At 39.2% G+C, this 15,429-nt stretch overlaps 1 protein-coding gene across 1 annotated transcript in view; it reads right to left on the bottom strand.

Moving 5' to 3' along the window:
• Window positions 1–5,752: 5,752 nt before the first annotated feature.
• The window catches only part of LOC103732445 (cytochrome P450 2C42-like), a 39,730-nt gene continuing 30,053 nt past the window's right edge, over window positions 5,753–15,429 (bottom strand). The window contains exons 8-9 of the mRNA XM_008831017.2: window positions 8,263–8,404; window positions 5,753–6,530 (exon numbers count right to left, since the gene is read on the bottom strand). Of these exons, the coding sequence (XP_008829239.1) occupies window positions 6,349–6,530; window positions 8,263–8,404 (324 nt within the window). The 3' untranslated portion in view covers window positions 5,753–6,348. The remainder of the gene's footprint in view (window positions 6,531–8,262; window positions 8,405–15,429) is intronic.

Raw genomic sequence — 15,429 nt, 5'->3', positions numbered from 1 at the left:
AATTCAGCCTTTCGGTGTGCAACAGCAAGAGGTTTATTTGATACACAGTTACCTGTGGGCACAGAGTCTCCTCGGAGGACTTGCGCGCCCCAGGTTGAGTTCAGGGGTTTTTTATAAGGCAGAAGCAGGGAACAGAAGCAGAAGTGCGGTTATTGGTTAATTTCAAACACATATAGTAATTTCATCAGTAATTTCAAAGGTATGCAGAGATATGGGGTAAGGGCAGGGGCTGAGGGGAAGTGGGATTGTTAAATGGGAGGTGGCCTCAGAAGCACAGATGTTTTCTAAAGATTTCCTGGTATCGGGCCCCCAGGGTGGTCAGGAGTTCTGTCTTGTTTATGGCTTCATCTGTGAGGCTTGACCGACGCCTGCCTGTCCTGCAGCCTTTTGATAAGGCTGGTTCTGGTTTTTGTTAAGTTTTAACAAGTGGGCTGTGGGCCCCTGAGCACTCATGGCGCCTAGTTTCTTTTTATTTTCTCAATTCCAATGCACTGAAGACAGCCCCCATACTCAGGATATGGGGCCATCCAATTATTTTAAAAGATGCTTGGCACGTGTGGGTTCTGTGTGAAGTTCTTCAATAAAAGCCCCTGCCTGCTATTGTTCGAGGCCGGACACCATCTTTGGCTTGTGGAGTCAGGCCCGGATAGCCGCTAATTTGGTTACTTGATACTTTTAAATTTCTGAATAAAATTTTTATGTAATTTTCCTTCATGTCTGTGGAAATTATTCCCAACTCTTGGACCCTTAACAGATCCCAGAAAGGTGTCTCTAGTCCAGGTTTAATTTATATTCTCTTTCCCTTGAATCCTGCCAATGCAAGAAATGTGAAATCAACATATCCATTTCATCCTTCCTGCTTACAGATTTTCTTTTTTAATTTTTATTGAATATTTGATTTAGATTCCCTTCCCCACGCAGACCTCCCCCAATGGATCCCCTACCCAATTCAATGTACTCCACTATATGTACAATATGGGTATAGAGTCTGATTTGTGTCCCAAACATCCCTTGGCATGGGTCCATCTACTACAGGCTAGTCAACCTACGAAGAGTCTCATTCCTATAAAAGATGGTCTCTTCCCTTCCCAACAGCCATCAGTCACCAAAAGTTCCTTAGGCTGGGTTGAGATTTCTTACCCACATCCCCATAGCTATGCTGACCTAGTCTGAGCTTGTGTATGACTTGTGCATGCTGTCACCATTGCTGTGAGTTCATAAGAGTAACTGACCAGATGTCTGGAAGACTCTGTTTCCTTGTGGTCATCCACCACTTCTGGCTCTTACAATCTTTCTGCCCCCTCTTTTTCAATGATCCCTGTTCCTTGGGATGCAGAAGTTTGATATAGGTGTCCTTTTCTGGGAGGAGCACCTAGTCTCTACACATTGGCCACTTGTGGGTTTCTGTGTTAATCACCATCTGTTACATAAAGGGAACCTCTCTGGTGAGAGTTGAAAGATGCATTCATCTTATATGTAGAGGTTGCATAGAAAATATGTCACTTAGGGCTAAGTGTCTCACAGATAATTATCTTATGCACTTGACCAGTTGTGGAACTCTATTATTCTCTACCTGCTGTGAAAAGAATTTTCTTTGATGACCCTGTGATGAATGACAAGAGATGAAAGCAAGTCAAAGACATTAGGGGATGTAGTGTCCTTTGGGAGAATCCTAGTGTTGCTTTATCTTCTACATGGCATGCAGAGGCACATCTTGACAACTGATAATTTTCTCCAACTCTGTGGGCTTCCTCTTCACTCACTTGGTTGTTTCCTTTGCCCTACAGAAGCTTTGTAGTTTAATGAGGTCCCAGTTGTTGATTGTTGACCTTAATTCCTGAGTTGCCAAGGGAGAATAAACAACCAGTAATCTTACCCTGCTGTAAAGCCTAGTCAACAACGACTGGCCCAGCAACCTATTGCTATTGGTGTAGTAGTGGCACTTTTATTTGGGGGTAATCTACAGTTGTCTACTTAGAATTGAGGCCTGCTCAATGGGAGGGAACTTATGTGTGGAACTGTAAACATAGCCAAATACACATGACTGTAGAGATCATATATTCTAGAGAACATATGACCTACTTTTGCCATATCCCTAGACCAACATAATTTCTTACTGTATTCTAAATATTCCTTCTTACATTTACAGACAGGTATGTAATTACTTATGGGAATGAGTGCAAATTACTTAAAACAAGTATATGTGACACAAAGGCAGCTGCATCACCAAAGGCAGCTGCATCACAAAGGCAACTGCATCACCATAGCATGGGTAACTACTCACAATACCTGTATTCCTGGAATCCAGCACAAATTGCAGACAGATTGACCCACTGGGGAATTTCTTCTCCTTAGCAGTTGCTACAATTTACATAATCTTGTGGAGGAAACTTGCAAATCCCTTAACATTCAGGAGGTTTCTGAGTCTTACAAGTTTTATGGTGGTGCACATTTGTAACCCCAGCCCTTGGAGGCTGAGGCAGGAGGATCAGAAGTTGACAAGCCTGGACTACTTGAGTCCCTGTGTTAATTTAAAAAAAAAAAAAAAAAAAAAACTAGCCACTCAATACATGCAAAGATAAACACTGTGGCATAAATGGAGGTGGAAATAATTGTTTTGAGTGAAATATGCTGAACATGGGACAGCAGGTATCACATTGTCTCTCTTATATGAACCATACATTTAAAAAGTTGATCTCATCCCAGCAGGGAGGCACACGCCTTTAGTCCCAGCACTCGGGAGGCAGAGGCAGGCAGATCTTTGGAAGTTCAAGGTCAGCCTGGTCTACAAAGTGAGTTCCAGGCTAGCTGGGGCTACAGGGAGACCCTGTCTCAAAAATGCCAAAAAAGAAAAATTGATCTCATAGCAAATGATAATAGAACAGTGTTTACCAGCAGCTACAGAGAAGAGGTGAGAGAGAAGTGAGGAAAGGTTGATGGATGTTATAGTTTGTTACACAGAAGCAAGCATTCTGTTGTGCAGTTGCAGAGCAGTGACTACTGATGATGATAAAGTATTGTATATTTCCAAAAACAAGAAAGATGGATTTTGAAAGTTCAGACCATAAAGAAATGGTGAAGACTTGAAGATATCAAAATATTTAACTCAATTTAAATATAAATTGTTTTCTATATCAAAACATTATGTGGTACCCCAAATATAATTTTCATATTTATATGATCAGTTAAAATAAATTTAATTTTAATAAAAAAGCATATTCCATATTTGTATTATTTTAAGAAGTCCCGGCATATTATTAAGTAGAAACACAGAAGTTATGCAAAATACATGAATTTTAAGCTTAATTTTGTAAAGAAACATATTGTATCCCACACATATAATCACATATTGCATTATATGTGTGGTGGTATACCTTCATCACCATGTATGCTCAGTTACATTTGTGCATTGAAACCATTGTGTCAAAACTTAAAATGTCAGAAACAAAGGAGCTGATTTTGGAGATGAGATCAGAGAAGCAATGAGGATGACTACTTTTATCTCATGCATTTCGTGTCAGTATTAAATGCTCAGCTATATGTGTAAGGAGGTTGAAATGGGGATAAAGCCATCAGGACTATAGTATCAAATTGCTATCACATTTATATTGAGTGTGAAACAACATGTAGAAAGTAGAAACAACAGAAGATAGGAAGCTTTCGGTTGTAAAAGACTAGCATAGTTTTGTGAGATCATCAAATAAGTATAATTCGTAAACACATGATTGATGATAGGATAGCATAAAGTCATGCTTACAACTGAAGGAATACAAAGAGTATTTCAAATTTTTAATTTTACTCACAGTAAAACCAAAAGGGGAACATGATTTCTAACCTTAATGTTAATATCTTCCTGGTTTTGGTCCTTATACTGTAGATCCAGAGGATAGAGCTGCTCCTGAACTTTATTTCTATTTCTTATCTATAATGTCTATAATTCTAGCTGATACTGAGTCAATGAGACTGTCTCCCTTCCTCTACTTTCTGTTCTTTATACTTATCATCATGTGAATTCGCATGGTCTTTTAGAACTCTATTTCTTTCTTATCTAAATGTGCACAAAAAGGAAAGTCTGAGAATACGCCCAACAATCAAAACTGCTTATTATTAAGAACACACGGTAAAAGATTTGTTTTGAATTTAGTTTCTACAAAATCATTACAACAAAACCTTTTCTGAGGACAATACAAATGCATCTGAATTGAGACTGGAGAGATGGCTCAGCAGTTAAGCGCACTGGCTGTTATTGCAGAGGACCCAGGTTCAATTCCCAACTCCCACATGGTGCCTAACAACCATCCGTAACTCCAATTCCAGGGGATCCAACACCATCTTCTGTCCTGTACGGACACTGTATGATAAGGGTATGCTTACATACATGCAGGCAATACACTCATACACATAAAATTAAAATAATAAATAAAATTTTTTAAACTAACATATCTGAATGAATTCAAGTTAATAATGTAGTAGATTCTTCCAAGTTCTTCCTTATAAAATAAATGGATCTAAGATTTGCTGAAACTTTTAACCGCACCAAAGTTTTGTGAGATCATCAAAGAAGTATAATTCATAAACTATAAAGGCATTTCCAAGTGTTTATGTTCATTTTCATTATAACACCAAAGAAAGGACCCAAGTTATAACACTTAATGTTCATTCTCCCCTGTGGTGATTTGAATAAGTGCCCCCCCCAAACTCAAATATTCAAGTACATGATCAGTTAGTGATGTTGTTTGGGAGAGGCATGGAGCCTGTGGGAGCTATAGTCTAGCTAAAGGAATCACATCTCTGGGGATGGGTTCTGAGAGGTCAAGGGCCCCACTTCCAGTTGTTCTACCTCTTTGCTTCCTGCTTGCCACAGGAGATATCAGCTCTCAGTTTGTGACTTTTGTCATGCCTGCCACTTTCTGTCATGCCTCTCTGCCATGATGGCCTCATCTCTCTGGAACCATAAGCCCAAATAAACTCACTCTTCTATAAGTTGCTTTGGTCGTGGTATCTTATCACAGCAACAGAAAAATAACTAATACATTCCAGGTGGCTAATTCTTTCTATGTTTCCCTTTAGAACAACATTTTTTCTCATTCAGATTCAATCCTGCAGTAACTATTAGTGACACTTGGCTAAAGAACCTGTGATGGTTTGAATGAGAATGTCCCCCACAGGCTCTAAATATTTGGACATTTTTGTCCCCAGTTAGTGGTGCTGTTTTGGGAGGCCTTAGATGTGGTCATCACTGGAGTTAAGGGTATCTTAGAAAGTTCTTAAACCTTGCCAGATTCCCAGTGTCTCTATGCTTCTTGTGAGTGCTTGAAAATATGAACACTTAACTTTCTGTTTCTACTCCTGCTCTGACCACCTCTTGCTGCCATACATCCCTGACATGACAGAGACTAATTCCACTGGGACTGTAAGTTCAGATAAACTCTTCCTGGTCACGGTGTTTTATCACAGCAACTGAAAAGTAACTAATCCACAGCCTTTTTACCCCGTGTCCTTGCTCTCTTTGAATGCATCAAGATGAAGGAAAAACATCCTGGGACATTGTTTTAATTCATTTCTACTTATAAATAAAAGAAGAAAATGGTACAGGATGTAATGGGTCACACACATAACCCCAGGAGATGGAAGGTGGAAACAGGATGATTGGAAATTTAAGGTCATCTTCAGGTACATAGTAAGTTTGGGTCAGGCATGGCCTAAATGAGACCATATTAACAAAGGAAAAAAAGGAAACTTTGAAACTGACCCAGATTCAATAGTGGTTTTATTTAGAACATTGAAGAATAGATAATGCTGAACAGTCTTATTTTGATCATTTCCAACAAAATCTTTTTGAGGATAATACAAATGCATTTGAAATAATTCAAGTTAATAATGTAGTAATACCCTCCAAGTTCTTCCTTATAAAATAAATGGACCCAAGATTAAGTGAGTTTGGGTCAGGCATGGTCTAAACGAGACCATATCAAAAAAGAAAAAGAAGGAAACTTTGAAACTAATCCAGAATTTTTCTTTTATTTAGAACATAGGAGGGCGAGATGATGCTGAACTCACATTTTAAACATTTTTCAGTTTTATAGCAATGATATGTTAATAATTCAATGTTAACTAATAATTCGCAATGGTAAAGTCAATAAACCATTGCAGAGCATAGGGAATTGCAGGTATATTTGTACAGTGACTCAGAAAATTCCCCCAAAAGGAAGATAGGTGGTCCCTGGATCTTCAGGAAAAGAGGAACCGTGAGACTGCAGGTCAGAAGAGGTATGCGTGACAGAAGGATGTCAGCTATGCCCTGGAGGACAGGGCTGCAGACACAGGCACAACAGTTTCTACTTTTCTTCAGAAAGGAATAAAGCAGATCTGGTACGTGGGTGGCACAGAAACAAATCCATTGGCAACTGGGGTGGTATCAAGGTCCTTTGGGTCAACTGGAGATTTCAGGTTAAAGTTCTGTAAAATGGTGGTCAGGAATAAAAATAACTCCATGCGTGCCAGACCCTCTCCCACACAAATCCGTTTTCCTGCAAAGTAAAAACATAGTATGTTAACTTACTGTTTGACTGGGACAAACACTGTGTTTGAAACTGAGATTTTTCTTCCATTTTTCACACTCTCTATTGTCAGCTCCAGCAGTACACACTTTTCAGCAATCCTGAAGGACCATGAGTGTTCAGATTTTATATTCTTTCTGGCTAAAAGCTATCCTACATTCAAGAAGTTATAAAACATCATATCTATCTTATTTGTAAAGAAATTAAGACACCACTTTCTTTGGGCTCTTCATTATCATAATCATGCTTTCATTGAAGCAATGATTGCCTAGAATTATAATTTTCTGTTTAATTTTTTCAATTGTGTAAAAACATGCATTTGTAAAGAAAGGTTTTCGTCTTTTCTCTCATGGTCTCTACCATAACCGATTGAAAAGATGACAACCAAAGTCACAGTGTCAAGTGCGGATGTTCTATGGCTGGAACTTAGCACACGTACTCCAGGTGTAGAGATCCAAGATTGATCTCCATGACTAGAGAAGAGAAAAGTGCTCTGTGAACAATACAGCATATCCTACCATAGCCAGTTGTTCTCACAGCACAAGGGTTATTCAGGAGATTCTGACACCCTGAGTGAGATTAAATCCCTGCTGTTTCTATTCACTACTGCCTTGTAAATTCCCTTCCTTTTCACCTTTTTAGTCTCTCTTTGCCCTTTCTGGGGCAGCTCACATAGTTATCTGATATTACAATGTTTCATTCTCTGTGTAAGACATCATAGTGGGGAATGAGAAGAAACAGACAACTCGTTCCCCATAGCTTCCACTCCCCTCCCTCAGCCTCTTGTGTTTTCCTCTATCATAGCACAGTCCTATGAGATTATAATGAACTGTCTGCTCATCTGCTTCCCTAACTGGATGTGATAACTTTGTTCTATACTTAGGGAGATTTGTATCTCCATTAATGAACCTGTGGGCTAAGAAGCACCACAAAGAACATGTTCTGTCATGTTGTGGAGCTGGCTGCCTTTTTTACAGTGCACCAGGTTACTTAATTTCTAGGAAAGGTTCTATTGAACCTCAATGATATATGTAAACATATAATTCAACCAAACTGTAGTGTAGCTTCATTAATTTGAAAACTACTCAACACCTTAAAGTCCCACTACTATGACTCAACAGTGATGATGTTTCATGGGCAGACAAAGATCATGGGCACTGGGCTGGAGAGATGACTCAGTGGTTAAGAGCATTGGCTTCCCTTGCAGAGGACCCAGCTTCAGTTCCCAGCACCTATATGGCAGCTGACAATTGTAACTCTGGTTCCAAGGGATCCAGTGCCCTCATCTAGCCTCTGTGGGCACTGCACACATGTGATATACATGCATGCAGGCAAAACACACATCTTTAGGGAACTGGAGAGATGGCTTAGAGGTTAAGAGTACTAATTATTCTTGCAGAGACCTCAGATTCAATTTCCAGCACACACACGATGTCTAACTGCCATCTGTAACTCCAGTTACAGGGGATCTGAAGCCCTCTTCTGAACTCCATATGCATTGAATGACACTTACATACATGCAGGTCAAACACTCATGCACATGAAAATAAATAAATTTTTAGAAAACTAAAAAGAGCATGGTCATTTGGCATGGTGATCTGGTCATATCTAAAGTTAATCTACCATACCAAAAGTTGACACAATGCAAATTTCAACAGACACCTAAAAGCTACCTTGATGCCTTAGAAATAAATTTGATTACCTGCTGAGAAAGGAATAAAATAGTCACTTTTCTTAAAGTTACCACTCTTATCTAGAAAGTGACCAGGGTCAAAGATCTCTGGATTTGGGAATTCTTTGTTATCATGTAGCACAGATGTCAATGATGTTATTACTGTGGTACCCTGGAAAAAAGAGGCATAGAAAAGTCAGGTTATTTTAAAAGCTATGGAACTAAAATAAACAATGCATAGCATGTCGTCAAATATTTTGATCTAAACTTGAGGCAATTACATCCAAACAAGTGCAGTGTCATATATAGAGATCATGTAACAAACAGGGATGAGTCTGAGTCCCATGGTAGTGATTTCAAAGATGTGTTCTCCAATGAGGTATTCAGTACCAATACTTCTGAATCTGTTTGCCTTACCAGTAAGCCTGACTACTGGTGTCTGTAACCACCTGCTGCCCTTTGTTACCACTACTGCTATTGCACCATTCATGCAAGGAATATGGTTTCAAATGGAAGGTTTTGTTTGTACATGATCTGTCTGAAGTTTCTGCTCGTGGGACTGTGGCTTACACATATTTGACATAGTTTACAATGTCTTTTAGAATAATTAAGCCATAACAATACTGTTGAGAGCTTCTACTGCCTGGCAGGTTATTTGTCTTAATTTAAAAATATAGAGGTAATCGTTATTACACTTAAGACAACTTGAAAGCATAAAGCAATGACGTTTGGAAATTTCATCATTTTGTAATAATTCAGGTAAGGATGTTGGGGGCCTCTGTTGTGTAAAGTAGAAGTCTCTTCATATCCAGATAGCTCACAAGCTCGGAACCATGTGCTGGGACTCCTTTCATAGCAGGGTGCCTTCCTGGCATTTTTCCTGACTCTCCTTTTGAATTGCCTGCCACAAATGCCCTGACATAAACATGGCCTCTGGCTCTAGGAATACCATGCTTTCCTGTGTGATTTTTCAGGCAGTCAGCGGTCTGGCAGCATGGCAGAAGCCCTCTTCCATATGCAAATAGAATGCCTCACAAAGTATCTATCAGCCAAAGCTTTTACCACTACCCCCATGGTATAAATATCCCAGTCTTCTCTCAATAATAGAGAGCTGGATCACAGAGCTGCTGGATCACTAAGAGCTAAACACTTAATAAAAGCTGTAACACGGACTAAGCAGAGTCCCGCGTCTTGCTATCAGCAATCCAGCCTCTCCGGAGGCAGCATTCCTCCATCACTGACTCGCAGAACCTTAGCTTTAGCCGCCCTTGTACTTTCCCACGTGGTCCAGTGGCCAGTGGACCCGGCATATTGAGGAGGGTGCACGGGTGAAATCAGGGCGGAGACACGGCTGGACAACGCTCCAGCAGCAGAGGCACCTTCAGCACCAAAAGCGGCAGACAACAACCCACCCGCCGCCGCGGAGCCAGGGCACGGCAAGAAAGACCGCGCAACCAGAGAAGCAGACGCCTGTGGCCAGGACCGCCGCAACTCTCCAGGTGTGCCCGCGCACACCACGCCGGGGCGCCGGGGCGCCCAAAGGATAATCAGTTCAGACAATTATAAAATTGGAAACTGGGACAGTGGGTGAATGACTTAGTATACAGAATTTTCATAAGGTGTCAATGTACCATGTTATAGATTTGTATTAATTGCAAGAGAAAAAGCAGGATCTCTGCAATGGAGAGGTCTAATATCAGCTTAAGACATGAAGAAACTGGTAGAACCACTAATGGCATAGTTAACACTACAAATGTGTGCCCACCTCACAACATACAACATGACTAACTGATCAATATATATGCCAAAATCATAACTAAGAGCAATTATTAGAAAGCAATCACATAAAACCAATCTCTGGGACATTTTAAATGACTAATACCAGATTCAAACCCTTCAGAAAAGGTAGCATACTTAAAGGAAACAAAAACAAATGATTGAAGTTATTTCTGAACATAGGAGACTGAATAAACAAGATAAACCAACATTATAAGCTTGTACCTTTATTAGACAATGAATTGTCAAAAATAAAAAAGTATAAACATATTATATAGGATCAGCAAGATGGCTCCGAGGGTAAAGATGCTTGATACCAAGTCTGATAACCTGAGTTCAATCTCCAAGCTAACCAGACACACACAAACACAAACACACACAAATAAATACATAAATACATAAATACATAAATAAATAAATGTAATCTTTTTTTTAAATTATAAGAGCCAGACATGGTGGTGTATGCCTTTAGTCCCAGCACTCATGAGACAGAGGTGGGCAGATCTCTGGGAGACCAAGAACAGCCTGGTCTCCATCGTGAGTTCCAGGTCAGCTGTGGCTACAGGGAGACCCCATCTCAAAAAGACAAAAAAAATTTATAGGAATGTTGGGTGTATTTAAATACAGTTTGAATATTATATAGCATCAATGAGAACTGTGTGGATATTATTACTATGTAGGGAAAATCATTGTTCCTGGGACATACACACAGAAATATTGAGACAAGCATGAGAGATACATAGATACATGGATACCTAGAAGATAGCTAATATATAGTAAAGTAATTATGCCCACTAATCTTACTTCAACTTCTTTTCTTTTTTTTTCTTTTTTTTTTTTGTCTTTTTGAGACAGGGTCTCCCTGTAGCTCCAGCTGGCCTGATACTCAGTGTGTAAACCAGGCTGCCCTCAAACTCACAGAGATCTGCTTGCTTCTGCCTCCCAAGTGCTGGCATTAAAGGCATGTGCCACCACACGCAGCTCAATTTAAAATTTTAAAACACGAAAGTATAGAAAATTCTATCTCATGCATTTATCATAAAACACATCTATAATTTTCATAATTATCCCTTGAATATTTTAATTAGTTAATGCATTTATATGCTTTAGTTACAAAAGAGGGTATGTTTTCAAGATATGTAATTCAAATAATGTGAAATTATTTGAAGAAAATAATGATAAACTATTAAGGCTTGATCAGTTATCAGCACTATAAATAAAAATTACCTTGCAAACACCTAAAACAATAAAGTTTCTCCAAAAAGACAAGGAAAAATTCATTAGGATCTGATAGTCATTTTTTTCAGATAGGATGCAAATGTACAAATTGACCTAACATAATTAGAGAATGTTCTACTAGACAAGACATACCAAGCATGAATAAATGTCCTGTGTAAAATCTAAGCCTTCCACCTCCTTTAAATGGCTCATAAGATGAAACTGTTTAATTGAAAAAATTAAAAGAATATTTTTATATGTCAAAACTTATGGAGCTTAAATTTCAATTTCCATTAGCATTAACCAGAGCCATTGTCATGTATTTACAATTGGTCTATAACTTCTTTATGTTGCTAAAACAAATTGTAAACCTGGAAACAGAATCATTATTGCCTAGAAATTCTGAAATATGATGAGCTATAGTAAACATTTATCTGTTTCTTTCTTAGACAATTATCTCCTTAGATATCAGTGACTCCAGACTGTAGCCTAAATCATTTATCTGGTTTGACTATAAATAGAGTCACCCACAAAATATTTATTTCTTTTTTTCTGGCAGTCTTATCCCTGAAAGGAATGAATGGGTCTGCCTCCTTGGACTCAAAGACATCAACAGAGTATGAGCCACCAAACAAAATTCCTGAAAATGGTTTTGAACATGGGAGATGCCTAAGCTCCCTTCTAGCAGGTCCTGAAAGCTGAGGCAGTCAATATTGGAATCCCATTGATTCTGTTTTTTATTCACACTAACTTATGATAGAGAAAAACAACTTTCCTTAATATTACTCTCAGCTTGCAATGCTAATTAACAAAAATGCTTCCTATTGCTTATAACTTTTATTTGTACACTTATTTATTTATTTTTGGGTTTATGTGTATGAGTGTTTTGCCTATATATATGCATGTGCACCACAAGCATACAATGCATGTAAAGGCTGGAAGAGGGTATCAGATTTCGCTGGAACTGGAGTTAAAGATGGCTGTTATCCAACATGTGGATGCTAGGAACTGAACCCAGGTCCTCTGGAGAACGTCTAGTGTTCATAACCACATGCTTATGAGTTTTGATAAAAGGAAAGCTGACTGAAGCCCAACTCTTTATGTCAAATCTTTCATACCCAGAATAAGCCCAATTGCCTATTGTAAAAATCAATTTCTTATTCTTTTTTTAAAAGTTACTTTTATTTTATGTATATGAGTGCACCACATGCATGCAATGCCCACAGAGGACAGAGGAGGGCATCAGATCCCCTGGATCTGGAGTTACAGACAGCAGTTATCTGCCATGTGGGTGGTCCAAACCAAACCTTCTTCATACCCAGAATAAGCCCAATTGCCTATTGTAAAAATCAATTTCTTATTCTTTTTTTAAAAATTACTTTTATTTTATGTATATGAGTGCACCACATGCATGCAATGCCCACAGAGGACAGAGGAGGGCATCAGATCCCCTGGATATGGAGTTACAGACAGCAGTTATCTGCCATGTGGGTGGTCCAAACCAAACCTGTGTCCTCTGCAAGAATAGTCAATGTTCTTAACTGCTGGGCTATCTCTCCAGCCTAATTTCTTATTCTTTATGGAATGTCACTAGTAATTGCACCCTTATCAACTTTACTGATAAATATATAAATTTTCATTTTATTATACCTCCCATTAAAATGACATGCTCTGAGACCACCAGCGAGCACCGAGTTCTGGCCTCCCTCTGGCAGAAGGCCTGAGAACACAGGGGACTGCCTGAGAGTGCCTGGATCCTTCCTCCACGTGGTGGTGAGCTTCCACTAATTGTGCCATACCCATTCCCATACCTGGGGTTTCCTGAGGCTCCTGTCAAGGCCCCAGGGCAGATCTGGCTTTGGTAGGTAAAGGCTGGGAAACTGGCAGACAGCCTGAGAGGGTGGGCTCCGACCTCCACCTATGTAGCAGCTCTGATCACAGCAGACCGCCAAAGAGTGCCGACTTCTGGCCTCCCTCTGGCCACCCTCTGGCATAGGGGCTGAGTAAGCAGGGGACTGCCAAGAGCACCTGGACCCTGCCTCCACGTGGTAAGGAAAGCCTGAGTATACCTGACTGGAACCCAAATTGGTTCAGAATAGCTGATCTGAAGCCATCAGTTCCCTGCAAATTAAACCTGGGAGAACCTGAACCCAGTACTAACCAGCTTTACGTAACCAACAAAGAAAAGATCCAGGCATGCCAAGAATACAAAGAGAGCATACTTCAACTTAATTCTCATATCAGAATCATAAACAACAAAAGAAATTCACATGCCAAAATCACAATGAAATAATAATGAAATGGAAAGCCAAAACACTATGTACCCACCAAACTCCAACAATCCTGTAGAAGAGTTCTACAGGGAGAACCCCCTAGAGATAATCCAGGACACTGAACTTAAAAGAAAAATCATAAACATGATCAAGGAATTCAATGAATTTAAAGAACACACAAACAAACAAAGAACTAAAAGAAGATAAGGATAAACTTCTAAATGAATTCACAAAAGAGACACAAACATTGAAGAAAACTCAGGCAGAAATGAAGAAGGAAGTGAAAAGCTCAATAAGCCAACTTGAAACAATAGGGGAAAGCCTCACCGCTAGAATGAATGAAATGAAAACCAGAATATTTTCTGCAAGAACAATCAGTGTTCTTAACTGCTGAGCCATCTCTCCAGCCCCAATTATGGACTATTTAAAAAACACAGGAATGGAATGCGCAAGAGATGTGGGACACCGTAAAAAGATCAAATCTACGCATCATAGGAATAGAGGAAGGATAAGAATTTCAGGTTAATGGTATTTATTGACCAAATCTTAGGATTGTAGAAGAGAATTTCCTGAAATTAAGGAAGGACATCTCCATACAAATACAGGAAGCACATAGAACACTAAATAGACAGGATAAGAAAAGAAACTCCCCAAGATATATCATAGTAAAAGCATTAAATGTACAGAACAAAGAGAGAATACTGAAAGCAGCAAAAGAAAAACAAGTCACATACAAAAGAAAGCCCATCAGAATTACAGCTGATTATCAATGCAAACTATGAAAGCCAGAGAGCCTGGACCAAGGTATATCCAGTTCTCCATGACAATAGATGCCAGCCCGGAATACTTTACCCAGCAAAAATGTCTACTATAGTTGAGGGGAAAGAAAAGTCTTCCATGACATGAATAGCCTGAAGAATACATGTCCACAAAACCAGCCCTTCAAAGAATACTTGAAGCAATACAGAGAGCAGAGAGAGAAAGAACTATATGCCAGGGGCAATGAAAGAAAACATATAAAGATATATTCAAGGAAACACAAAATTAGACAGAGACAACAAACAGCAGTCAAAATGATGGCAACCAATACACATCTTTCAATAATAACCTTAAATGTCAATGGACATTTAAGTCAAAAGACACAGGCTAAATGTATTAAGAAATAAAATCCAACTCAGTCTGCAATAAATCTGTCTCACCTTCAAGTATAAGCACTACCTTAAGGTAAAAGGATAGACAAGAATATCCCAAGCAAATGGCACTAAGAAGAAAGCAGGGGTTGCAATTCTAATATCTGACAAAATAGTTGAGGTTTGTTTTGTGGCCCAGTATGTGGTCAATTTTTGAAAAAATTCCATGGGGTGCTGAGAGGTTCTTGGGTGGAATATTCAAAGGATGTCTGTTAGGTCCATTTGATGTATGGTATCACTTAATTCAGACATCTATTTATTCTTTGTCCAGTTGACCTGTCTAATGGAGAACATGGGTTATTGAAGTCACCTGCTATTACTGAGTTGGGGTTAATCTGTTTCTTAAAGTTCTGTAGTGTTGTTTTTCTGAATCTGGGTGCACCAGAGTTTGGTGCATATATGTTAAGGATTGTAATATCTTCTTGGTTAACTGTTCCTTTGATCAGAATGAAGTGACTCTCCTTATCTCTTCAAAACTAATCAGAAGAAATAAAGGATTCCTGGAATTCAACAAAAAGGACAATACAACACAACACAACCTCTGGGACACTTTAAAAGCAGTCCTAAGAGAGAAGTTTATAGCTCTAAGAACCTGCATTTAAAAAGTATAAAGAGCCAGGCGTGGTGGCACAAGCCTTTAATCTCAGCACTTGGGAAGCAGAGGCAGGCAGATCTCTGTGAGTTCAAGGCTAACCTGGTCTACATAGTGACTTCCAGGACAGCGGGGGCTACAGGGAGAC

This window comes from Nannospalax galili, unplaced genomic scaffold, assembly GCF_000622305.1.
Source record: "Nannospalax galili isolate Female #2095 unplaced genomic scaffold, S.galili_v1.0 scaffold1415, whole genome shotgun sequence".
Taxonomy (NCBI): Eukaryota; Metazoa; Chordata; class Mammalia; order Rodentia; family Spalacidae; genus Nannospalax; species Nannospalax galili.
Note: the sequence above shows the minus strand (reverse complement) of the source record. Positions and strands in the feature narration are given on the sequence as shown.